Source organism: Adiantum capillus-veneris, chromosome 26 (genome assembly GCF_014529385.1).
Source record: "Adiantum capillus-veneris isolate H3 chromosome 26, ASM1452938v2, whole genome shotgun sequence".
Classification (NCBI taxonomy): Eukaryota; Viridiplantae; Streptophyta; class Polypodiopsida; order Polypodiales; family Pteridaceae; genus Adiantum; species Adiantum capillus-veneris.
In genome coordinates this window covers 78,300,215-78,327,400 of record NC_140956.1, presented here as the reverse complement: position 1 = coordinate 78,327,400, position 27,186 = coordinate 78,300,215, and the positions used below count along the sequence as shown (strand labels likewise).

General features: G+C 44.6%; 1 protein-coding gene across 1 annotated transcript in view; it reads left to right on the top strand.

Annotated features, from left to right (window-relative positions):
* The window catches only part of LOC147423700 (vacuolar protein-sorting-associated protein 37 homolog 2-like), a 119,437-nt gene that overhangs the window by 38,054 nt on the left and 54,197 nt on the right, over positions 1 to 27,186 (top strand). The window contains exons 4-5 of the mRNA XM_086500968.1: positions 21,738 to 21,777; positions 21,887 to 21,933. Coding sequence (XP_086357094.1) covers positions 21,738 to 21,777; positions 21,887 to 21,933 — 87 coding nt within the window. The remainder of the gene's footprint in view (positions 1 to 21,737; positions 21,778 to 21,886; positions 21,934 to 27,186) is intronic.

The window sequence follows — 27,186 nt, the reverse complement described above, 5'->3', positions numbered from 1 at the left end:
GTTTCAAAGCCATTTTACCTTGCGTAAATGAATTGTGGAATAATATGCTAAAGAAAGCAGACGTACCTACTGATTCAACTTGGATTTTAAATGATTCAGTAGGCGTGATTCCTGTTTTAAAGTTTTTGAACTCTTCAAGAAGCCTTAAGGAGAAATCTTCTCCTTTATGTCTCCAAACTTTTGACTTTACAACGCTATACACGAAGCTAAATTTGGAGGACCTTAAATTTAGAGTCAAGTCTCTTATTTCAAAAGTCTTTGCGTACAAGCTTGAGAAGGATAGGTACAAGCATTGCTAGTAGAAAAGTCAGCCTTGAACTTTGACTTCTTATGGCTGAAAAATAAGAATGTAGATGTAGACAAAGGAAGAAAGAGATTCACCAGGATTGTAGATGACATTGACATCATATCTTGGTTAGATTTTCTTTTGGACAATTTATATATAACCATCGGCGACTCTCTTTTCAAGCAAACAATTGGTATCCCTATGGGCACCAATTGTGCTGTTTTTCTTGCTAATTTCTATCTTTTTACTTATGAGTTTGATTTTATGGAGCGTCTTGTCCTTGCTAACACTTGCCCAATATTTTTGCACAAGTTATGCAATGTAAGACGCTTTGTAGATGATCTTTTTGTCCCTGACATTCCTTCTTTTCAAGATTTTATGTACTTGAATTCGAGTTCTGTAGGTGGAGGAATTTATCCCAAGGAGTTTTGTGAACTTAACTGTACCACAAATAGTGATTGTTGTGCCTTTTTAGACCTTAAGATTTTTCAGACTCCCTTGGGATTAGAAGTAGATATCTATGATAAGCGCCTTGAACCAGAATATGCCAATCTAAAAATCATCTGCATGCCTCACATTTCTTCGAGCATTTCTCTTCTAGCTAAGTACAGTGTCATTTGCTCTCAACTATTTAGATTTTCTCGTCTTTGTTCTAGTAAATCTACTTTTGTTGTTCAATCTTGCCATCTTATTTCTTTACTAGTTGAAAAAGGATACTCATTCAAAAGAATCATGAAAAAAGTTCGTTCATTTTTGCATCGTAGTAAGTTTATTTTTAGTGTTTCTTCCTTTGGAATGTTCAAGATAATTAGTAGTAAATTCAATAGAAGTGGGGAGCTAAAAAGCCCACTTATTGTTTGACTTAATAACACCTTATGTTGTTGTTTTGATCTTTAGCGCTTCTAGTATTTTCACTATAGCTTGACAATTGCTAGCCTTTATCATGGCTGAGTATGCCCATCACCTCCGGAGGGTGATAGAAACTCAGCTCGTTGGTTTTGTAGTGTACGTTCAAAGCATGAATGGCCTCTATATAAACCTGCACCTACTCTTTGGCACTGACGACGTGAGTAGGGATGTCATAGTTGTTGTCCAAGCTATGCATGATAAAGGTGATAATCTTATTCTTCCTGTTTGGACAAGAAGTGAAGTTGAGATCACATATTGTCAAGTTTGGTTCTTTGCTCTTCGTAGGTTTGTAGTAGTATTCATTTTTCGATTTCATATTTAGCTTACCTGAGGACTTAAAATGTGTTCCGTTATAAGTTGTGTGAAGTTTGATTTCTAGGATTAAGTTTTTAAGATGTCTTTATCCTTTTTTTGCTTAAAGTTGAGTACTTGTTTTAAGCCAAGTAAGTTGCGTCAACTGATTTTACACATGCCTTTTCTAAATACATTTTTAAGTTAATAATGTTTTGTTTTATCTAGTTTTGTTTCGTAGCAAACAAAGTGATTTAGTTAGTTTGTTTGTTTGTTTTTGTTTTTCTTTTCTTTTCGTGTGTGCCTTGCTTTTATAGTTTTATGAGTGCTTTATTCCCTCTTATAATTCGTGAGTTCAGACTATTCTGAACTTATGAAGGTATACTCTTTTCTACCTGTCTCTTCATTCAAGAAGATCTCGTTCAGAGAACAGATTGAGCGGTTTACCTTGGGTCTACCTACAGAGATCCGAGATCACTGCTTGGAACAGAAGTCAGCTTCTATTCAGGAGTTGATGAGTCATGCGAAGCGGGGCTTTGCCATTCACTCTGGCAATTTGACCTACCCCACAGATAAGGCCATGACACAACGAGCCAAACAGACTTCTGGGAATGAAAGTAGAAAGAAAAAGAGCAACCCGGAGAAAAAGGATGCATGACCCAAGCTTACTCTTGAGGAGAGAGCTCGCTTCATCAGAGAGGGGAAGTGCTTTGGATGCGGGGAACATGGACATATCTCCGCGAAGTGCCCTAAAAAGGCACAAAAAGAACAGAATGATAAAGACGACGACAGGCCTGAGAGTTCGAGAGCAGCTGAGGAATGTGGCAGAAAAGGCAGATAGAAAAGCAGAACTGGTACCACATGGCGTGGGACCTGCACCGAATCTAATGAATGAAAGTACAAACTTTGCCGCTTTTGGGGCAAAGTGAAGAATCAGGAAGCTCTTTTGAAGGAGCCAAGGCAAACTTCTTTTCACTTGGAATTGGCGGCTCGATTTGGAAATTACGCCCAACAGACTGATGCCATAGGCGGAGGTAGTTCGACTGGCACCCGGATGGGATGTTGCCATTACACCGAGCATTGGCAAACTTTGTTTGCAATGACAGGGGTGTTCAGGGCACGCGAGTGACGTTCTACTCGGGATCCCTTGGTACCATAAGAACTACGCCGTGGTTGACTACCGGGCCGAGAAAGCGACTTTGATAAATGAAGGGCTTAGAGATTGTACTTGATGAACTTTAGTTTCTTACTCATTCTTTGGGAGAAAACTGAACGCTGGATAAAGGTTGAATATGTTTTGACCTGATCAAAAGAACGCCAAGATTTTTCTCCACACTCATGCCGATTGCTTTTCAGAAGGCCTGAAGATCAAACCATTGATCTGATACCTGGAAGCACGCCACCGAATCGGCCACCTTATCGTGTGAGCCGAGTACAGAATGAAAAGATTATGAACCCAGTGAAAGATCTCTTGGAAAAGGGTCTTGTCCAACCTAGTACTTCACCGTATTGCTCTCCAGTGTTGTTGGTTTTGAGGAAAGACGGATCTTGGAGAATGTGCATCAATTATAGCACTCTCAACGAAATCACCATCGAGAACAGATTTCCGATCCCTAGGATCGATGATATACTCGACAGGTTACAGGGATCCTCGTGCTTTAGCAGGATTGACTTGAAGAGTGGATATCATCAGATCAGGATAGCGCCAGGAGATGTCTACAAGACAGCTTTTCGGACGACTTTTGGGTTATTTGAGTTTTTGGTGATGCCTTTTGGCTTAACCAATGCTCTTGCGACATTTAACCGGATGATGGACAGGATTTTTCGAGAGTACATGCTATTTGTTGGCACTTTCTTTGACGACATCATTGTTTTCTCCAAGAATGAGGCAGAACACAGAGATCATCTGCTTCAAGTCTTTCAGGCATTACGAGATCACACGTTAGTGATTAATGCAAAGAAAAGTGAATTTTTCCTACCAGAGATACACTTTTTGGGACACATTGTGTCAGCAGCAGGAGTGCAAATGGATCCGGCCAAGATAGAGACTATCCGTGGTTGGTCCGATTTGAAGAATGTCCATGAAGTTAGAAGCTTCTTGGGATTGTGTTCGTACTACAGGCGGTTCATACGAAAGTTTGCAGAGGTTGCTTCCCCTTTGCATACCTTGACACAGAAAGGAGTACCTTTTTCGTGGGGACCCACAGAGTTGACTGCCTTTCGGACATTGAAAGAGAAATTGACTACAGGACCAGATTTGACTTTGCCGGACTTGCAGAAGTCATTTGAAGTATTTTGTGATGCTTGTGGTCGTAGTCTGGGTGCGGTCTTGATGCAAGAAGGCCATGTCATAGCTTATGAGAGCCGTTTGTTCTCTAGGCCGGAGATGACAACACAGATTTATTAGAAAGAGCTTTTGGTGGTTATCCATGCTCTTACTCAGTGGCGGCATTACCTACTCGGAGCGGATTTCACTGTCTTTACAGACCATCAGAGTTGGCGCTACTTCTTGTCACAGAAGCAGCTTTCGGAAAAGCAGATGCGGTGGGCGAACATCTTGTCACAGTTCCACTTCCAGATTGTCCATGTGTAGGGACAGAAGAATGTGGTGGCAGATGCTTTGTCTCGGAAACCGTTGGTTCTAGCTGTTTCCGTGATACATCATAGGAGCTTCGAGGATATGGTCGATCAGTATGCCACAGATACAGATTTTGTAGATATTTTCACATGGATACGGGATGGGGAGACAATAGCTCGATACTCCCTTCGGGAAGGCTACTTGATGCGAAAGACTATGTTGTGCGTTACACAGCCGTTGAGGGATAAGGTTATGACTGAATTCCATTGTCCACCTTTTACGGGTCACCGCGGCATTGCTACCACCATGAAAGGGGTAGAGAGATATTTCTTTTGGCCGAGACTCAAGAAAGATGTGGAAGAGTTTGTGCACAGTTGCTTGGTATGCCAGAAGGTCAAGTTTGACAGGCATAAAGCACAGGGATTGTTCCAGCCTTTACCCATACCCACCCGCCCCTGGAAAAGTATTGAAATGGATTTTATTTTTGATCTCTCGAGAACACAGAATGATCACGATGATTTTCCGATTACATGGCACGTCTGAGACGATTGTCTCTGACAGAGACCCTAGATTTATGAGTTTGTTTTGGAAGGCAATTTGGGAGAACATTGGCACGCAATTGCAGTTCTCATCATCGTTCCACTTGCAGACTGACTGGCAATTTGAGATTGCCAATTCAGTGGTTTTAGATTTTTATTGAAGTCTTGTATCTCGGATGAGAAGACTCAATGGGAAAAGAACTTACCTTTGGTGGAATTTGCCTACAATAACATGATACACTCTTCGACGGGGAAGACGCCATGTGAGATTGTTGAAAGTGTTGCGAAGGTTCCATCCTTCCTGAGCACGAAAGATTAGATATTTGAAGCGGATGAATATTCGCGAGATTTGGATACGGCTTTTGCCAAGGTTCGCGAGACTTTGCAGGAGTCTCAAGAACGACTGAAAAAGGCAGCGGATCGCCATCGTCGCGACTTGAAACTGAAGGAGGATGATTGGGTGCTCTTACTTTTGAGAAGGCACGCTTAAGAAAGAAAAAGGGAAAGGAGAGGCTTTTTCCAAAGCTTAGTATGTGATACTACGGACCTTTCCAGATCACTGACAAGATACATGATGTCTCCTTCCGATTGAAACTGCCAGATACTTGGAGGATTCATAATGCATTGCATGTGAATCTGTTGAACCCTGTTAAGGGTGATGTGCCTGATGATGGGGAGCCTGATGAGCAACCCGAAGTGGAAGTAAACGAGGAGATCCTTGTTCCTGAACAGATTTTGGCACATAACGATACGAAGAAAGGTAAAGTCCGAAGGCGGTTCTTGGTTTAGTTCGAGAACTTTCCTGCATTTGATGCGAAGTGGATGGAGGAGGAGGACCTAGCAGATACTCCTCGGATTGTGAAACTTTACCTCGATGTTTTGGTTTAGCATAGTCTACTCCAAACGGAACCCAGAAGCTCAGCTTGGCCGAAGATCTGGTGCAGTGGGATGCACAAGAGGGGAGTTACTCCGCTCCTTTGTCAACAGATGCCTTGATTTTGATACTAAAGTCACTGATGTCTCTTTGAGCTTCAGGGATACTGAGAGCTGACAGTATTCTGCTGGATGACTTTATGAAATGGAATTCCTGATTATGATACTGATTTGTTCTTGACTTCTTGTGAGTGCAGGAACTGATAGACGAAATGACTGCAGCATTTTGGTCTGATTGATCTCGAATAGACATGGTTGCAATAGGGGTTAGTCAATCAGACATCGATGAGGTCCCGATTGGACCTAGATGTGATTGCTAGCTACATTGCCGATAAATCATAGTCTAAGATCCGAATGAATGTTGAATGTCCTGTGATGTCCTGTGATGTCGTGTGATGTGACTGTCGATTTTGTACATGTGCTAGATGTGTGTTTCTAGTACGTAGGTACTAACAGTCAGTGTCTGCTAAGACGGTTTATGGCTTTTGTCGGTTTTGCAGGCGTAATCGCGATCGATTACAATGCTTTCAAGAGGGGGGTATGTCACAAAGTGATGACGTGGCGGACAACAGAAACCCTAAAAATTCTTGCAAACCCTAATTTTTACCAAAAACCCTAATTTCCGGAAACCGCAGAGGTGAAAAAGCAAAAATAAAAAAAATAAAAAAAAAATATTTTTGGAAATTTTCGGCGACGCAAATCTCAGCTTTTTGCTATGATTTGGGAAAAAGAGAACTTGCTTTTTACTGGCTCTCATTGAGAGAGAGAATTTGCTTTTGCTTTGAGAAGCTCTCTGTGAGAGAGAGAAAAGAGCTTTTGCTTTCAAGCTTCATCCCTTGTAACTTTAAATAAGTGGTTTGGGCATTCACTTCTCAGAGCAACTGGACGCAGAGTCTGAGAGTGAAACCCTAACCGCTCTCTTGTACTTTGAAGATTGATTAATACAAAAAGAAATACCGAAAGGAGTGCCAGTCTTTGGGGCCAATATCTCTAGGTACGGAACTCCGCCGGGCCAGTGTAAAATCTATTGTGATCTGTGAATTGTTTGAAGTGGTTATTTGGTGCTGTCGTGATTGATTCTTGACTTGGAGTGTCCAAGTATGTTACAGATCCGACCTAGAGCCAAATGCAAGTTCTTCTGCATAGGGAAGGCCCAAGTCTTGGGTGCATTTCCCTGCTGAATGGAGATGTAAAGTCATGAAGCATCAATTTCTTAAAAGCTCCTATGATGTGAGTGCTCTCACTGTTGAAAATACCCAAGGTCCTAAGATATTCAGACCAAGATTGAAAATAATATTTTTGTGCTAACTCACATAGTGGCGATTTAAAGCTTCCAAATCCTGCCAGATCCTTTGCAATAGCACGTAAACAAGAGCAACCTTCGTAGGAGCAAAGTTGTTTCTTCTACATGCCAACGTCTTTGGTTGCAATCCAACGTCCTAAACCCTTTAATCATGAAAAAAAAAGCCCTCTCATTGCTCGCCATCACATTGCAGTCATTGTAATGTCGTCCACCCTCAACACCTCAATATCATGATGCCTCGCCATTGTTTTCCCAAGAGGCACGCAATTCAATGATCTCTTGCTGCTAACCATCACCTAATTCGCTTTATCTGCCTGTGGTGCCGCCTGCTGCAATAACTCCCTGGTCTCCCCGTTCTGCTTGATGTTTTTTCTTAAAGAAGTGACACTATCCGCATGACCCTACCCCTCCCTGGTCTGGTGTTGCAACCAGTCCGCGCCAGCGCGGACTGGTTGCAGTAGCAGACCGAGGACTAATTTTTTTAAATAAAACATCAATCCAGTAGTAGGCGTGCGAGGACATTCGAAAAGGGTGGCTGCGCGAATCTCTTCCTCTGATCAAAGTGGCGAGAGCCGAGGACGAGCCAGTGAGATGAGGACGATCCAGTGAGTCGTGCGTAATCATGCAAGAGCATTGCTCGTCGGCATATATGGTGCTTAATTTAATGTCTTCGCGGCAAGTAGCTAATTTGCTGCTGCAAGATGAGAAATTACTGGTTAGGCAGGCGCTAGCGCACCTGAATTAGGGCTTAGTATCAGGGGATATACCCGACCCTCTCGGTAGCTTCGCTCTCTGCACGACAAGCTTCTTGGTGGTGTTGCTGCATCTTATTATTGGTAGTTGAAGTAGGTCTCTCATCAGGTCTGTGAACTGCACCAACACTAGCAGCAGAAAGCTTTCCTCATAGAAATCTATCATATATAGCTGTCTGCAACGGGAGGCCGACGAGATAAGCTTCAACCGGTATAAGCTCAAGGATAGGCCAACGGGAGGCAGTAGCTTCAACCGGTATAAGCTCAAGGATCTCACTGAAACAGAGAGAGGCGGAAGATATTTTTTCAATGTAAATGCTCTATAGTGTCGATGGCAAGATCGGATGGGCGGATTGATTAGCAGAAATGTGTAGAGTTCTTGAGAAGCCGAAGGCCGCATCACAGCTTCGTAGTTTTGCTTACTCTGTGTCGTTCTGGAAGAAGAGGCAGTGACGGAATCTGTGGAGATTTTATGTATTGAAATTGAACGAGTTTTTCGTCATCATTTTGAAAATTACTTTATAACCGATCAAATATGGGGCTTACTGCTCTGTGTGTGTGTGTGTGTGTGTGTGTGTGTGTGCGCGTAGAGCTTGCTGGCTTGAGAAGCAAAAGCGAGGCTTGTGAGAAGTCGAGAAGGAGGAGGAGGCGTGTCATGCAGCTTGCAGGAGGGCAAGGTCACCAAAGCGACATAAGGCAGGAACTATAATAAGAGGAAGGGGGAATTACCAAAATACCCCTCTAATTTGCGAAAATTCCTAGAATATACCCCTTAAATTTAAAAAAATTCCCAAAATACTCTTGTATCTCTTTTGGTCGGATTGTTCAAGATGTTCAAATCTTTATTCTTTTTGACAATTGAGATCTGTTTTGGAGTGCTTAGCATGTAATTTGTCACAAATTACCTCGCAAAAAAAAAGCCAATTATGTTTAAAAATATTGAAATGATTCATCTCCGAAGCCTACATAACCAACTCAACTTCTAGTTTTAGCATCTTGTATTGATAGACATGAGAAGTTTTAGTGAGATGAGAAATGTATTCCAAGTGGATAATACAGGTGGAAAGTGTTAGAACAGCAGACGTTAGGTGCCCATCAATAAAATCAAGTGATGTGCCTGTCCCTGATGATTTTACTGCTATGTTCTTGGATATCTGCTTGAGAGAGAAATCCATAGGGACTTGCTCGATTATTTAGTTGCTCGAAAATACTCGCTCGTCAATTTGTATAACCCAAGTTTCACAATCTGAGGAGTATCTGCTAGGCCCTCCTACTCCATCCACTTCGCGTCCAATGCAGGATAGTTCTTGAATTTAACCAAGAACTGCCTTCTCACTTTACCCTTAATCTTTCTGTCCTTATGTGCCAATATCTGTTCTGGAACAAGGATCTCCTCATTTTCTTCCACTTTAGGTTGCTCATCAGGCTCCCCATCTTCGGGCACATCACCTTTAAAAGACTTTAGGAGACTCTCATGAAAAGCATTGTGAATTCAAAGCATCCAAGTTTCGAGCAGCTTCAGTCGGAAGGAGACATCATTTATCTTTTCGGAGATCTGGAAAGGTCCGTAGTATCGCATACTAAGCTCTGGAAAAAGCCTCTCCTTTCCCTTTTTCTTTCTCAGGCGCGCCTTCTCAAAACGTAAGAGCACCCAGTCGTTCTCCTTCAATTTCAAATCGCGACGATGGCGATCTGCTGCCTTTCTCCGTCTTTCTTGAGATTTCTGCAAAGCCTCGCGGACCTTGGCAAAAGCCGTGTTCAAGTCTCGCCTGTACCCATCGGCTTCAAAAATCTTATCTTTCGTGCTTAGGAAGGGTGGAACCTTTGTAGCACCTTCAATAATCTCAAATGGCGCCTTTCCCATCGAAGAGTGTATCGTGTTATTGTAGGCAAATTCCACCAAAGTGAGTCTTCTGATCCGAGATGTAAGACTTCAATAAATCTAGTACCACTGAATTGGCAATCTTAGATTGCCTGTCATTCTGCGGGTGGAACGATGACGAGAACTACAATCGCGTGCCAATGTTCTCCCAAATAGCCTTCCAAAACAAGCTCGTGAATCTAGGGTCCCTGTCGGAGACAATCGTCTGAGGCATACCATGTAATCTGAAGATCTGGGCCACAAATAGTCTCGCTAAGTGATCCGGCTTGACTGTTTTCTTCACTCAATGAAATGAGCTTGCTTGCTAAATTTGTCAATAACAGTCCAGATACCATCATGACCACTCTGTGTTCTAGGGAGATCAAAAATGAAATCCATTGCAATACTTTCCCAGGGGCGGGTGGGTATGGGCAAAGGCTGTAACAATCCCTGTGCTTTATGCCTGTCAAACTTGACCTTCTGGCATACCAAGCAACTGCGCACAAACTCGTCCACATCCTTCTTGAGTCTCGACCAAAAGAAGTATCTCTGTACCCCTTTCAAGGTGGTAGCAATGCCGCGGTGACCCGTAAAAGGTGGACAGTGGCATTCGGTCGTAACCTTTTCCCTCAACGGCTGTGTAACGCACAACATGGTTTTCCTCATCAAGTAGTCATCTCGAATGGAATATCCCGCTACTGTCTCCCCATCCCGTATCCGTGTGAAAATGTTTGCAAAATTTGTATCTGTGGCATACTGATCGACCATATCCTCGAAGCTCCTATGATGTATTGCGGAAATAGCCAGAACCAACGGCTTCCGAGACAAAGCATCCGCCACCAAATTCTTCTGTCCCTGAACATGGACAATCTGGAAGTGAAACTGCGACAAGATGTTCGCCCACCGCATCTGCTTTTTCGATAGCTACTTCTGTGACAAGAAGTAGCGTAAACTCTGATGGTCCGTAAAGACAATAAAATCCGCTCAGAGTAGGTAATGTCGCCATTGAGTAAGAGCATGGATAACCGTCAAAAGCTCTTTCTCGTAAATTTGTGCTGTCAATTCTGGCCTTGAGAACAATCGGCTCTTGTAGGCAATGACATGGCCTTCTTGCATTAAGACCGCACCCAGACTACGACCACAAGCATCACAATATACTTCAAATGACTTCTGCAAGTCCGGCAAAGTCAAAATTGGTCCTGTAGTCAATATCTCTTTCAAAGTTTGAAAGGCAGTCACCTGTGAGGGTCCCCACGAGAAAGGGACTCCTTTGTGTGTGAAGATATGGAAAGGGGAAGCAACCTCTGCAAACTTTCTAATGAACCGCCTGTAGTACGAACACAAGCCCAAGAAGCTTCTAACTTCATGGACGTTCTTTAAATCGGGCCAATCACGGAAAGTCTCTATCTTGGCCGGGTCCATTTGCACTCCCGTTGCTGAGACAATGTGTCCCAAAAAGTGTATCTCTGGTAGGAAAAATTTACTTTTCTTCGCATTAATCACCAACTTGTGATCTCGTAATGCCTGAAAGACGGGAAACAGATGTTCTCTATGTTCTGCCTTATCCTTGGAGAAAACAATGATGTGGTCAAAGAAGGTGTCAACAAATAGTCTATACTCTTGAAAAATCCTGTCCATCATCCGGTTAAATGTTGCAGGGGCATTGGTTAGGCCAAAAGGCATCACCAAAAACTCAAAATAACCCAAAAGTTGTCCGAAAGGTTGTCTTGTAGACGTCTTGCGGCAAGATTCACATATGATGATATCCGCTCTTCAAGTCGATCCTACTAAAAAACATGAGGATCCTTGCAGTCGGTCAAGTATAGCATCGATTCTAGGAATCGGAAATTTGTTCTTGATGGTGATTTTGTTGAGAGCTCTATAATCGATGCACATTCTCCAAGATCCGTCTTTCTTTAAAACCAACAACACTGGAGAGCAGTACGGTGAAGTACTAGGCTGGACAAGACCCTTTTTCAAGAGGTCTTTCACTTGGTTCATAATTTCTTCATTTTGGGCTCGCCTCACACGGTAAGGTGACCGGTTCGGTGGTGTGCTGCTAGGTATCATATCAATGGTATGGTCCTCAGGGTGAGCGGGTGGTAACTCGCCTGGCAGGCCCTCTGAGAAGCAATCGGCATGAGTGTGGAGAATATCTTGGTGTTCTTTATCAAGTTCAGACATATTTGTACTATTCTCATCATCCATCTCTCTCAAGAAGATCGAGTAAACTAACAGACTGGTTTTCATTAATTTTGAAATGGCCGAAGCCGATACAATAGGGACAGACTCACCCTTAAGTTTTACACAAGTACAATGGTTCTGCCCTTCTCTGTGGTCAAAGTCGCTTTTCTTGTCCGATAGTCGACCACGACGTTGTTCTTGTGGTACCAGGGAATTCCCAAGAGGACATCACAACCTTCCAAAGGCATTATGTAGAAGTCCTCATGCCCCAAATACCCCTAACAATGCAACCGAAGTTTGCCAATGACAGGTGTAATGGCTACGTCCTTGTCGGGTGCCGCTAGAACTGCCTCTGCTATTGGTCCCATCCGATCGGGTGTGATCTCAAGCCGAGCCGCCAATTCCGGTGAAATGAAGTCCGTTTTGGCTCCTCCATCAAAGAAGATCATGGCTTCTTGGTCTTTCACTTTGCCACATGCTCGGCAAAGTTCTGTATTCTCGTCTATCGTGCTTGGGTCATTACCCGTGCAATCTAGAACCAGTCGTGTTTTCATCTTGCCTTTTCGTCCACATTCCTCAGTTGCTCTCGAATCTTCAAGCTTGTCTCGATCCTTGTCATTCGGAGATATGCCCAGTTTCCCCGCATCCAAAGCACTTCCCCTCTTTGATGTAAAAAGCTCTCTGAGTGAGTTTGGGTCGTGCATCCTTTTCTTTCTTTTCTGGGTTGCTCTTCCTCTTTCTACTTTCATTTTTCGAAGTCTGTTCGGTCCTTTGCGTCATGATTTCATCTGTGGGGTAGGTCAAACTGCCTGAGTGAATGACAAAACCCCGTTTTGCGTGACTCATTAGTTCCTCTATGGAATCTGACTTTTGCTCTAAGCGGTGATCTCGGATCTCTGTAGGAAGTCCCAAGGTAAACCACTCAATTTGTTCTTTGAACGAGATCTTCTTAAATGAAGAGGCGGGTAGAAAAGAGCCCCAGAATCTCTCGCAATATGCATCCAATGTATCCTTCTTGGTCATCCGAAGATGGTTCCAAGCAGTTCGTATGTCGCGTTCGTACTCTCGGGTCAGCCAAGAAGAAATAAAAAGCCTTTTGAATTTCAGCCTTTGAACTGGCACCGTCTTGTTTAATAGAAGCGTGGACCACCAAGTTCGAGCATTTCCCTTGAAGTAAGAGGTAGCCCTCCGAATCTTGGAGTGCTCTGAGTAACGCCCTCCTGAGAAAGCTATGTCAAACTGCTGTATGAAAGACAAAGCCTTCGAAGAATCTCTATAACCAGAAAACGTGTCAAATTTAATTGACTGTCCACCTGTCTTAAACTCTCGGACTTTCTTGCTTTTATCTTCCAAAAAGTCATACTGGTTGGCTTTATAAAAATTCTTCTTCTTTGCATAAAAGCTGCTGTCACAAACGGGAGCGCATAGCAATATAAAATACATTCAGATAAATAGGATTTATCACTTATTACTGAAGCCAGAGGATATAGAGAGAAATGGATAGAGAGAGAGAGAGATAGAGTGAGAAGATCGACACAGTACTAGGGACAGAAGATGGGCTGGTCCCCCCTGCAATAGTATCTTTATTACTGAGGAGAAGTCTATACAAGCACTTGAACCGAACGTATTACCACGTTCGTTCTAGAATAAGACTTGATGGTTCTTGGAAGCCTCAGCTTCCAATTCCTAGGGCAAAACCCCATTCCATGGAACTTCCGTTCGTTATTCCAATTCCTCGAGAATCAAGGTTCTCGCCTCTGGATCTCACCTTCCAGACTCAGGGCATGGCATCCCTGCAACTCTTTTCCGACTCTGTTTCCAGAATCCTCTTCCCGTAGATAACTCCGCTTTCCCGGACACGAAGTCCTTACTTGGGAATCCCAACTTTCGGATCACAACTTGAGAGACTACCTCTCTCCGATCCGTGGATCTACTTCCCAAACTCGGGTACGAAACCCTTGGTGACTGATCTGGCTCTAGTTCCTCAGAGCGCTTTTCTCTTGCAGAGGCCCATACCTTCCTCTGCTCCTACTCACTCACTACGAGGAAGTACACTTGCAAACACATACTTAGAGATCATAACATGAAAATCGTTACCTTCAAAGTCTCGACGCTCGAAACGCAACTCGATTCTCAAAAGCAATTCCCCGGAAGAGATCTCTACATAGAAAATCCTCTCTTCCAATTCTACACACAAAAGAGGTGTGTTCGCGGGTTCCTTCTCGTAAATCAGCCCCATCTACGACGTTTATGGGCTGAAAACAGAGAAAAACAGCAACTTGTCACGATGGCGACATCTGGTACACTTGGGGTGGCCATGGGGCATCGCCGGCAATGTCTTCTTTTCGGCTGAAATCTGCAGCAGCATCTGCTCCTTGCGAAAACTGGTCCTTCCTCTGGGAGAGGGCGTGTGATGCTTTTATAGCTCCCTGGCCACGGCAAAGATAGCATAGAGATCGCGGCCGTTTTTCGTTTTTTTTCCCCTTTGTTGCCAGAAAAAGAGAGAGAAAAATCACTGGCTGGTTTTTACTGCTTTATTTAATCATAGGCTGCCCACTTATTAAGTGGGCGGCTGGTCACCTTTAAAAGTGGTATGAATCTGCCAAAAAACTCAATAAAACCTTATAAGGTAAAAACAATGCTTTCACAGCACTTCCCAGGCGTCCCTGGATGCAATCACATGCACAGTTGCAATGCAGACATAGACTTCTTCTCGGGAAAGCATCTGCTTTTCCTAAAAGCAATCCCGCTTTCTCAGAAAGCATCTGTTTTTCCTCAAAGTTTCCTCTGAACCCATCTTCATTCAAGTGCTTGCTTTTCCTTGTGCACATTTCTAACACAGTTTGGAATTTCCTCTCGACTAAGGATATTCCCTTTCCGATGCACCCGTCACCCACCTTGTGACGCTTCAGGAATACCCATCACCTAGTCCTTTCCTACTGAACTTACGGTACAATCTCCTTCGTGATGCTCTATGTCACCCATCCTATGACGCATTAGAGATGTCCGTTCGCGGATGGTCAGATACTTCTTCCCGATGCTCCTTGTCACCCATCCGATGTGACGCATCAGAAGTACCCGTTCCTGGTGGCCTTATAGATATTCCCGTTCACAATGCTCCGGTCATTACTCTGAACGACGCACTAGGAATACTTTGTACTCGTATGTCTCCAGTGAGAAAAACCCTCTCACTTAAAATTCAAATAATTCATTTAGAATTATTTTTCCTTGGTGTTCCAAGCAAGAAAACCCTCTCACTTATAGATCCAACAATTTATTTAGAATTATTTTTTCTATCACTTAAAGCCAATTTAGCAAGAGCTGCTGTCGTCAGAGTCCGAACTATCTGAAGATGAGTCCTCTGTAGAATTGTCAACCAGTGGGCGAGGCTTCTTTGTCTTTTTCTTGCCCTTTCCGAAGCTTTGCTTTTTGCTTCGCTTTTTGCCTTTTCTCTCTTCTTCGCTCAAGTCAGAGGAGCTAGAAGAACTCTCAGAAGAAGAAGAACTGGGTACTCCTTCAAATCGAACACGCTTCTTCTGCTTTCTTGCCGACGCAAATGTAGACTGACGACCCAAATAACCCGAGAAGTCAGTTCTTTTCTTTTGCTTTTTGTAGTGCTTTTCTGCTTTGTTCTGCACGTCAAAAAGTTTAGCAATTCATGCATCAACCACCTCTTCTAGTTCTTGCTCTGTATGTAACAAACTGCTGACGTGTCAAAGCCTAAAGAATGGAGCCAACTTACAAATGCTGGCCGAGGGGCCTAAACCCTAAGAAGAACAAGTAACAGAAGAAGTCCTATGGGGACCCCGTCGGATGGGGCCCCAAGTGACATAAAGGATTAAAATAAAGAAGGACCTGCAGACACGCAAAACCTGACGACGTGGCAGATTTTCGAAAATTGCCCTGGCATGATGACGTGGTAGGTTGTACGGATTTCTGCGTTTTGCGCTGACATAATGACGTGGCAGGCTGTACGGATTTCCGTGATTTACGTTGGCAGCTTTTTGGCTTTGCTTTTGGACGAGATGCTTTTGAGTTTGAAGGCTTTTCACTGTAATTGCTTTTTAGGCCAAGGGCCTTTAAATATGAGGTTAGGGCTCATTCTCTGGCATGCTTCCTGGAGAAGGTGCAGAGTCTGGAGTACCGGCTTGTACTGGGTTGATGCAATATAAAGAAATACGGAAAGGGGCGCCAAGGTTTGGGGCCAATACTCTTTGGGGTGGAATTCCGCCACTCCGTGTCGCGTATCGTCTCTCTTTTCTCTCAGTTCAGTTGTTATTGAAGTGCTAAAAGTCTGTTCAATCGACACATGGTGCCTGTCTTGTGACAGTGGTATCAGAGCATGAGGCGTGTGCTTTTCTGAAAGCATACCGGTCCTACAAAAGAGCAGACAGAGCTATTGGAATTCTATTTGAGGTAGCTTCGGCTTCCGACCCCGGACTTATTAGCCACTCCCACCCTTATTTCATCGCGCGTGGGGCGCGCTCCCGTCTTCACGAGAGTGTCTTATAGGGCATAAGCCAATTAAGATCACTTGCAAGAGAAGGATCCATATTTGTTTCAAGTCGCTGTTTTTTCTCAGAAGCAGTGCCATGCAGATGTTGATGTCTACAGCTACCAAGCAGCATACTCCAAGTACTTGGCAAGCTTTCAAGAAAATTTTTGCCCGAAGTTATATGGTTTCTGACATCTTCCTTCGAAGTGCAACTTCTGGTAGAGTGGGGTATCCTGAAATGCTTGCCATGGAAACCCTAGCAGATTATAACTTGAATTTCTCGACATCTCTCAGTAGATGTCTCTTCACGAGCAAATGACCTTGGAGGTTCGTTGTGATTGCTATCTCTTGGGACTACCATCGCCGCCAAAGAAACAACGTCTGTCCAAGAGCTGATGGACCATGTTGTGCTCGGCTACGACCTCATGGAAGGAACCTAACCCTAATTTTTGGTGCAGGTTTCAAGACGAAAAGTCAATTGACTTTCCTTCGAAGTGCAACTTCTGGTAGAGTGGGGTATCCTGAAATGCTTGCCATGGAAACCCTAGCAGATTATAACTTGAATTTCTCGACATCTCTCAGTAGATGTCTCTTCACGAGCAAATGACCTTGGAGGTTCGTTGTGATTGCTATCTCTTGGGACTACCATCGCCGCCAAAGAAACACCGTCTGTCCAAGAGCTGATGGACCATGTTGTGCTCGGCTACGACCTCATGGAAGGAACCTAACCCTAATTTTTGGTGCAGGTTTCAAGATGGAAAGTCAATTGACTTTTCGAGCTCGACTGATGTCGAGATTGCTTTTTAAGTTTGAGTTCTGTTTGATCTTGTTTGGTGATCCTGTTTGGAATTTGTTTGAAATGGATGGTATCTGTTTTGAACCTGTTTTGGTGCCGATTTGAATTGTTTGACTCTGGTTTCAATGATTGGTGATTTTACTTCCGGGTGGAGTAGTGAGAAATTATGTTTGAGAATGCTTGTTCATACTCATGACCTTGACTATTGTGGTTATTTGCGGGGGGGGGGGAGTATTGAATGATTGAAAAGTGCTGTTTTTTTTTTACTCATGGCCCGGACCCTTGTGGTTATTTACGGGGGAAGTATTGTTGTTGTTGACTCCCGGCCCGGACCTGGATGGTTATTCGGGAGGAGTATTAAGAAGTCTGAGTAGTGGTTACTCTCAGCACCTCCAAACGACGCAGGCTACGGTCTGGGGGGCGTTTAGTTGTAAAAGGCCTCTATATCTCATGGCCCGAACCTTTTTAGGTTATTTGCAGGAGGAGTGATGAGGGAGTCGTTGAACATCTCATGGCCCGGACCTTTTTAGGTTATTTGCGGGAGGAGTGATGAGGGAGTCGTTGAACAGCTCATGGCCCCGACCTGGATGGTTATTTGCGGGGGGAGTGTTCATCGGTGGCTTTATGTTTCTATGTCTTGTAACATGCATATGTGAGCATTTGTGTTGCATTGTGATGTGCCAATTATTGAATATTCCTAATTGGATGAGATTGCGTGGGTATGTAATTTTTTAGTGCATCAAGACATCCGTGGAAGATCAGTACGATCTGGGTGTGATGGCTATATCTTACTACGCCGGAATATCAAGAGTTCTGGTCTGGACGAAAGGAGAAGCTAACTCCTTGATCAAAAGAGCAGAAAGGAGAAGCTAACTCCTTAATAAAAAGAGCAAACTGATTGTCCCTCCGAATGTCCCTCGAAAATTTTTGAGCTAACTTGAGTTGATTTGCAGATATGTTGTAATCGCGGACGATTACTCTCTTTCAAGAAGGGGAGATGTAACAAACTGCTGACATGTCAAAGCCTAAAGAATGGAGCCAACTTACAAATGCTGGCCGATGGGCCTAAACCCTAAGAAGAACAAGTAACAGAAGAAGTCCTATGGGGACCCCGTCCGATGGGGCCCCAGTGACATAAACGATTAAAATAAAGCAGGACCTGCACACACGCAAAACTTATGACGTGGCAGATTTTCGAAAATTGCGTTGGCATGATGACGTGGTAGGGTGTACGGATTTCTGCGTTTTGCGCTGACATGATGACGTGATAGGCTGTATTGATTGCCGTGATTTACGTTGGCAGCTTTTTGGCTTTGCTTTTGGACCAGATGCTTTTGAGTTTGAAGGCTTTTCACTGTAATTGCTTTTTAGGCCAAGGGCCTTTAAATATGAGGTCATGGCTCATTCTTTGGCATGCTTCTTGGAGAAGGTGTAGAGTCTGGAGTATCGGCTTGTACTAGATTGATGCAATATAAAGAAATACTGAAAGGGGTGCCAAGGTTTGGGGCCAATACTCTTCAGGGTGGAATTCCGCCACTCCGTGTCGCGTATCGTCTCTCTTTTCTCTCAGTTCAGTTGTTATTCAATCGTCGACGCTCCATCTCTTCGAGCTCCGCTTGAGTTGGCCGAGGCGTTCCGTCCTCGCATGAATCTTCGTCGTGATCTCTTCCTGCATCTCTCGATGCAGAGGAAGTCGATTGATCTCTGCTTGAAGCCATAGATGCTGCGTAAAAAGGATCGGATTTCCCGTCGAAGAGAAATCGGCCGTGCTCTGATACCACTGTAACAGACTTGGACACTCCAAGTCAAGATTCTACCGTGACACCACAAGAATTCCTTCAAAACAGTTCACAGTTCACAATTGATTCGACACTGGCCCGTCGGAGTTCCATGGCTAGAGATATTGGCCCCAAAGACTGGCGCCCCTTTCGGTATTTCTTTTTGTATTAATCTGCAACTCAAACTACAAGTGAGTGGTCGGGACTCACTCTTAGACTCTGCGTCCAGATGCTCTAAGAAGTGAGAGCCCAAGACACTATTAAATAGGTTTACAAGGGATGCTAAAAGCAGAGCCCAAAAGCTTCAAAATCAAAAGCCGTCCCAAAAATAAAGCATAGCAATTCCTCTCACAAGGCTTAGTGAAATAAAGCAAGAGCTCTCTCTCTTTCTCTCCTTGCGTAGAATTCCAGCCTACGAGAGGATGTGTGTCTGTACTGGGCAGCCACGTCACCAATTTGTGACAATCTCCTTTTCCTGCAAACGGCTCAGTCATGCCTTGTGTCGGCGTGAAATTCTTGTGTAGGAGCTTGTAAGAACTCCTGCATGTTGGCCAACTGCTGAAACATTTCCATGCAGCTACGCAATTGAGTTTTGAACAACCTGTCCTCTTCTTGAAGAGTTGAGGGAACTTTCTCTGTCCCATGTGAGAAAGATCCCTCTTCAGGTACTTGGTCTCTCTTCTCTGCCATATTGCCAAGCTCTGTGCTGCTTTCCCCCACAACAATCCACATTGCACCTTTGAAGAAAAAGTGACTATCCTGTCGATGGAACCATATAGCCGGCCAGTACATAGTATAGGGCGGTACTAATACAATTACCTGTTAACTTTACACAGAGCACTGAGAAGAAAAGAGAACATAGATGGGTCCACCGACTAGATCGTCATTGTGCACATGAAGACCGACACCCTGTAGGCCCCAAAGATTGGTGCCCCTTTCGGTATTTCTTTATTCAATTGAAAATAGACGATCCGAACACTTAGATCAAAGTCTCACAAAGCTGTCCAAACCTGGTGAGGCCTGAAATTGCAGGTTTTTGACCCAATTTTGGTAGCATGACGACGCCAAAACCCCTGTAGGTCAAAAGTACTTGTTTAGGACGGATACCCTCGCAATTTAGAAGCTTTCCGATGAGTTGCAACAGAATTTCAGCATGCAATAATTCCCTGTTTTGTCATTGCCAGGTGCTTAAAGCCCTGTATAAGCATCCCAAGGCCTTCCCAAGGCTCCCCCGATGATTTCTTGCAGTTTAGGTGTGAAAACCTAAGTCTGCAGAAAAACACAGCAGGCTGTAATTCATTTTGAGCGGAGCGAACATGTCTACATGTTTCCTAGGAGCTCCCGCATGCAATGGGACAGTCCCCCTGTGATTTAGACGAGTTTTCACGCGAGAAAACTCTCCAAATTCACAATCTTCCACGATGGAACTGTGCGTACCTGTGGGGGATTAGCAATTAGCTAATCCGGTACCTGTGCAGAAGGCTGTTGCTTTGGCAAACGCGCATAAATCCCCCAGAATTGTACATGATCAACTGAGAAGCCCAACTAGGGAGCATTACCATATGTGCAAAGGGGAGAGAGAGATGCACGAGAGCAAATCATCGCACTACATGAGACATTGGAGAAGGCAAGCTTTCCATTGATGCTGTGAACCTGTACCCGCACACACACACACACACACACACACACACACACACACACACACACACACACACACACACACACCGTAGATGCACAATGATAAAAATCAGCCGTCCTCTCAGTTTTGGGCGCCCCATCTTGGGAGGAGACATTCTGGAAGTTGAGTTGTCGTGCAAGTTGGTCTCCTACTGCTATGTGTCCAGTTTGCTCCTTTTGGTTTAATTCCTAGTACCCACTAACTTATGAGTTGTGACTTGTTGAGTGGCCCAAATTCCATTCTTGCGTGCACAGGCTTCCATTCTCATTAGAATTTAGTACTAACTGGCCCGACAAGTCCCTGACTAACCGACCTAGATTCCCGATGTGAGAAACCCGTTCATTTCACACTGGCCATGCAATGTTCACTTGCACCTTTTCAAGGGTTTCGGGGAACATTAAACTCACAACGTGTACGTTGAGAAGCCAAAGTCTTACGGTTAGATCAAATCTTTGGGGATTGCAAGAAGCAGTTATGGCTTTATTTTTGGCGTCCCCGTTGCCTAGGGACTTTCTCAAACATGGGGTTGTTGTTTGTTTGGCTTGCTTTCATCTTTTCCAATCCGTGTGCCATGGCCAACTCGTCCATTTCCTCAATGTAGGCTCTGCTCATTGTATGATTGGTGAGATAATGTATGTGCAGATTTTGTTATATTATATAGAGAAGCGCAGGTTAGTTCACCGTGTACTAAATATGGAAAACATGCCTGACCAAAAGTTATAGGCAGACAAAAGAGACACTGAAAGTGCCAACCTTATAGAGGTGCCTGTAGGCATGGTGAAACCCTACTTACAAATGAATGGGTGGCCAACGCGAAACTAATGGCTGTGCATGCTATGACTGAAAAGAAAGCAGCAGCAAGGGAGGCATTTGGAAGGTGACCTCTAACCACCACCCTGAAGAAGAGGTGCTGAAGCCGCTGACAGAGCTGGAACTTAATCGACAAAGATGCTCCAATTGAGTATCCAAGACCTGAGAATGGCTATCCAAGCCTGCACCAATGTGACATCAGAATCAATCCCAGTGGTCTAGCCAGTCCCTTATGTGCAGGTAATGATTGGCTGTGACCTGTTGATGGTCAGGAAGTTGTGGATGTGTTTACTTTTTTCAGCGCGGGTTTGAGAGTGGCTGGTGATGTGGTGGCACTGGGCTGGAGTAGACAAAGTGCTGGCTGTGGAAAGAGGGGGAGGGCCTTATGCCCATCCCATTTGGCCATAGGATAATTTTGCTCGTCAGAGGTGTCTTTTGGGTCTGAAATCTGTGTTTTTTTCGGTGGCTTGTGTCTTTATGACTTGTTTTAGATATCATCGGTGGAATACATTACATAAGCTGATAGAGGTTCACGTTCTTGCAGCTACAAGAAGACCTTAGGAAGAGCAACATCGAGCTTGCGCGTATTTTCTTTCTTTCTGACTGTCTTTTGATGCCTTGCCTTTTGATCATTCACAGGAAGAGCCATGTTAAGATATCTAATGATTTTTGGACTATGTGCATTATTGGCAGAGCAAAATCTAGAGGGAGAGTCCCATATTGCTGAGCTCAGGAATCAGGTACAGAAAATTCGACCATTTTCTTTTGTTAAGTTTTCATGAGATTTTCAACTCATCCAAAATCTAGTTGTCTGCTCTTGTATATGTTTACGTACCTACTTCTGTTTTTCACTCAGCACCATTTTACCCAATGAACCATTACCTGGCTCTCTTGGAAGATGTACGTAGAAAATGGGCACTTTCAAACTGTGCTTGTATTGACAAGGAGTATGTCCCCAAGGACTTCCTCCTTGAGGAGTTAATTATCTTTGAATACATCACTTTCAAAGGTCAACAGGCTCTGCTCATCAAATTTCATTTTTTGGGGAAAAGTCGGCCATTTAGACTGTTCCAACAATGGAAAGTTTTGCAAACCTGGGTAGTTTTCTTGTCGAGTATAGCAGGTTGATTTCATATGCTCATTAGTTAAATTGCCTTGTTGCCACTACGTAGAAAATTAAGGGTCATACGCTAGGGACCGCACATGAGGCACTCAATAAGCATAAAACTTCATGTAGTTTTTCATTGTCTAGTACATCATATTATTTTGATGGAGTCAAGTTTTAAAGTCTCTATGCTTGCCTATCCTTCTCACCATTCAGCTCTTTCCTATTTCACCTCCGGCTTCTCCATGGGTTATTTTACCTTCTTTTTGCACCACTTTTGTATCGAGTAAGAGCCCAGTACAGTGGAGTGCTTATTTAGCATTTACCACTCAAAAGAGGACTTAAATTTAATATGTGCAAAATATAATCAGAGAGACTAGAAAGAGAGACAATGAGGGTTGAAGATGGGCAACAAACGCAATTCTAGCTTTAGAAAATCGATTTGCGATTCGTAAGAGATGAAAGCATTTCATGCAATCAGCCTTGTAAAAGGATACAAGTTCTTTCATTCTATTGTGTCGGTTAGCTTCATAGCTTTTTTTCAGCTGTTTTCAGTTGAAAAGCCTCTTTGTAGGAATTTAAAATGGTAGGATAGGACTCCATGAATTTTACATCCACCGACTTTGTATTTGTTGCAGGAGTAAGTACTTGGCAGTCACCAAGCCACTCTTGTCGTTTTCTCTTTGTGTAATAAAATCTGTCTGAGCTCAAGAACCTGTTCTGTCTCTTCTACCAAGGGTGGATCTTCTCATTTGGTTTTGGTTATATGTATGGTTTTAAAAGGCTAACATGAAAAGCATCATGGATTTTCCAAGTAGAGGGTAGTTCCAATCTATGTGAAACCTCATTGATTGAATGGGTTACCTTGAATTGGTCCACAATACCTTGAGGAAAGTAAATTTGGAAAGGAAGAAGTCGTCTTAGACCCTGTTCTGAGGAGACTAGTTTCAAAATGCCTTCTTCTTTTGTCACACGTTTCTTGTGGCTTTTCTACAGTAGTTTGATAGCTAGCGCTCACCTGCTTTATTGCTGATTTTAGTATGACATGAGACAAAAATCATAATCTCATCAAAGTGACAAGATCCATAAAAACATGATACATCCAATGATCACTATCCAAGATCACAAATTGCAAAACAAATCTTGATGCGAAGTAATTACTCAAGAGTCAAATGTCAGTCTCTTATATGTACTAGTCTATTAGGTAAGACCTTCTTGGATGGTCATTTTCTAAACTTTTAAGAGTGATCAGGCCCAACACTTTGTTTTGAGCTGTTCTCAGCTATCAGGATGATTGTGATACAGGAGGGCGACCTACACTCCAGCCTGCCATAGGGCTTACGCCTCAGGATTGGAGCAGTGTTAAGAGAGCTTTGTTGGGAGCTTATTTGCAGCTTGACTCTCTGGTTCATATGGAGAGCCTGTTGCTTCCACATCTTTGAGGCCCGCCCATCCCACCGGTGGAGATTGTACGAGACATATAACTGGAGCTGATCCACACACTTCGAGGTCGATTCGGGAGGCTGCAGGGCAGCTCCAACCGTATGCAAGAGCGCCTTGAGACATTTCTACGGCTCGTAGATGGCACTACTGGCCACCTGTGTGGTTGTTTCCTCCCTCCATATCTTGATTTAGCCGTCATTGCACATATCTCACTTTTTCATTGCGAGAGTCTGCCCTCATACTGATGTAGCCCCCTCTTGACGGGACAGTTTGCAGCTCGTTGGGCAGTTTTCTCTTTTCCAAGAAAAGATGCTTCTATTAGTTATGGCACTACCGGCCATTGGTGTGGTTGTTTCTTCCCTCCATATCTTGATTTAGCCGTCATTGCACATGTCTCACTTTTTCATTGCGAGAGTCTCCCCTCATACTGATGTAGCCCCCTCTTGACGGGACAATTTGTAGCTCGTTGGTCAGTTTTACTAACTAATAGAAGGATCTTTTCTTGGAAAAGAGAAAACTTTCAAGAGTGATCAATGATCAAATATATGCATGATCTATTAATGTAATTTTTTCAACATACCCACCTATGATACGATAATATAGAAAAAACTGTTTTTCAACATACCCACCTACAATATGATCTAGAACAAACTGCAACCCCCTCCTGATGGGGCAGTTTGTAGCCCGTTGGGCAGTTTTATTTTTTAATAGAAGGATCTTTTCTTGGAAAAAAAACTTTCAAGGGTGATCAATGTCGAATACATGCATGATCTACTGATGTAATTTTTTCAATGTACCCACCTACGATACGATTTGGAAAAACTGTTTTCATTGTGTTTTTGTGCTCACTCACATAAGCTTTCAACATATCCGAAAGTGTAAGATTCATTGCTTCAGTTTGTCCATCTGTTTGGGGATGAAACGGACAAGAGAATTTAAGGGTTGTTGCCAAGTTCTCAAACAAGGCATAACAAAAGTTGTTTGTAAAACTGGAGTTTGTGTGTGAAATTCTTTCTTTTTGTATTCCATGCAATTTTAAGATGTGTTGCACGAAGAGGCATGTAGCTTCTAGAGACTTTAAAGTACTATGTGAAACCGGCCCGTGGGGTGGTAGGCTTTGGCTTTCACCCGAAATTCTTTACTTTACTTTAGACACAGAGAGAGAGAGAGAGAGAGAGAGAGAGAGAGAGAGAGAGAGAGAGAGAGAGAGAGAGAGAGAGAGAGAGAGAGAGAGAGAGTACTTTTCAAAAGGAACCTGCGACGGGAATTAACACTTAAATACACACACGGCTCGGAAGCTAGAATGCTCCGAGCAGACGCCGACAACTTGTAGGCCCCAAAATTGGCGCCCCTTTCGGTATTTCTTTATACTTTTTTTTTTCCAAGAAAAAGATCCTTCTATTAGTTAATGAAAACTGCCCATAGGGCTACATCCACCTCTGCAAGAGAGGGCTACAACAAGCATGATGGGGAGACTCTCCCAATGAAAAAACAGCATATATACAATGGGGCTAGATCAAGAAATGGGAGGAGGGAAGAGCCACACAGGTGGACAGTAGTGCCATCTGAGCACCCCCTGGACCATGGTGTAGAAAGGCCCAGGGCGCCAGAGTCGAAGGAAAGCCTCGCGGCGCTCCCGCATGCGGTCGGAGCTGCTCTGTAGTCCCTCAAGCTGTCCTCTGAGAGTATGGATCAGCTCTAGCCAAAAGTCACGAACAGTCTCTGCTGGTGGCACAGGGCGAGCCTCAAAGATGCGGAAACAACGGGCCCGCCAGATGAACCAAAGAGCTAGGCCGCTGATGAGCTCCCAGCACTCCTCTCTCTCACTGCACCACTCCTGTGGAGTAAGGTCTGAAGCAGGCTGGAGTGCAGGTGCCCCCCCTGTATCACTATCATCCTGCTGGTGGAAGATAGCTCAAACTGTAGTGCCGGGCCCGTGAGGGTGGACCAAGCCGCTGCCCCCCAAGTGTAATGTCGAGCCGCGGAGAGGGCAGGCATCAGCCGAAGAACTCGTAGCCACACCTGCTGGGCCGAAGGACAGTCCCAAAGACAGTGTCGCTGACTCTCCACCAACTGGTCACATGCTGTACATGCGGCCGAGAGACCACTATGCACAAGCCAGCTCCCTACTGCTGTGGCTCTGTGTGCAACCAACGACTGGAACAAAGTGACGCGCCTCGGCTGTCTGGAGTCCCACAGCCTCTGCCAAAAAGCTGCCAAGAACTCAACTGTGAGACCCTCCTCCTGCCAATGACGTGCTGCAGCGGGGCGGGCCTCTCTCTGCGATGCAAGTATATGACGTCCAAGCCGAACAGTGTACTGAAAGAAAGGGACTCCTGGGCGGTCTGCAGAAGAGAAGGGGTCCCTCCATAGCCACTCACCAGGGTCCCACTGTACTCGTGCCAGTTGACAACACCCCCAAGCCCATAGCCTCCAGTGTCCTGTCTCGAGAGCTGCTGGGTCAGGGTCTATGACGCAAGTCCTCCCACAGATGCCCACAACTCGGATCCTCTGGAAACAGCACTCTGCTACCTGCGGGGCCTCTACTGTAACTCGCTGTAATCGTCCCCCACCCTGAAGCTCAAAGAACAGGGCTGGGACAGTCTCTGAACAAGCCCTGACTGAGATGAGAACCTCCAGTCGTGTGAAGGCTCCCATCCATCGGGGTGCTACTGGCTCGAGAGGCGTGAGCCACTCAGCTGGAACTGACTTTGAGATGTCCTGATACATGCTCTGAACCCCTCTCATGCCCTGTAGTTGGACACCCTGCACCTCCTCTGACAAACCTGTGAACTCTAGCCAGTCACCTAGAGAGCGCGCTGGACCTGCTGCCATGGGACCCCATGACACATGAGGCCTACTCCCAACCAGGTGGCCTCTTTGAGTGCTGACCATGGGGTTCCAGACGAGGGGCTGTCGTAGGCGCTCCTCCGTGCATGTCGGTTGTCTCTGCTCTAGGCCACGCCGTAAGAGCTCCCAAGAGCGAAGCAAACTCACAGCGAATCGGTCCTCCAGTCTCCTGCTCAAACCAACTCGGCGCAACTCTGTAAAGATCCATTTGGTCGAAGGTTGCCAAGGGCCTTCTGACTGAGGCACCCTGGCACGAAGCCTCTACAGCAAGAACTCCTTCCAGGGCTCCTCGCCCGGAAGAAGTCCTCTGACGACGAACTTCCCAAGAAGGGCTCTGCTCTGCTGTGCTGGATCGATGATCCCAAGCCCTCCCTGAGAACAAGGAAGTATGATGACCGACCAAGCCACCTTGGCTCGGGCAATCTGAGTGTCACGACGTGACCAAAGGAAGTTCCTGATCAGCCTCTCTACCTGGCTGACACAAGAACTCGAGAAGATCCAGCAAGAAGTGATGTACCACATAGTCGCCAACAACACTTGGTTGGCAACTACTACTCTACCAGCCAGCGAAAGTCGTGCTGAGCTCCAATGTAAC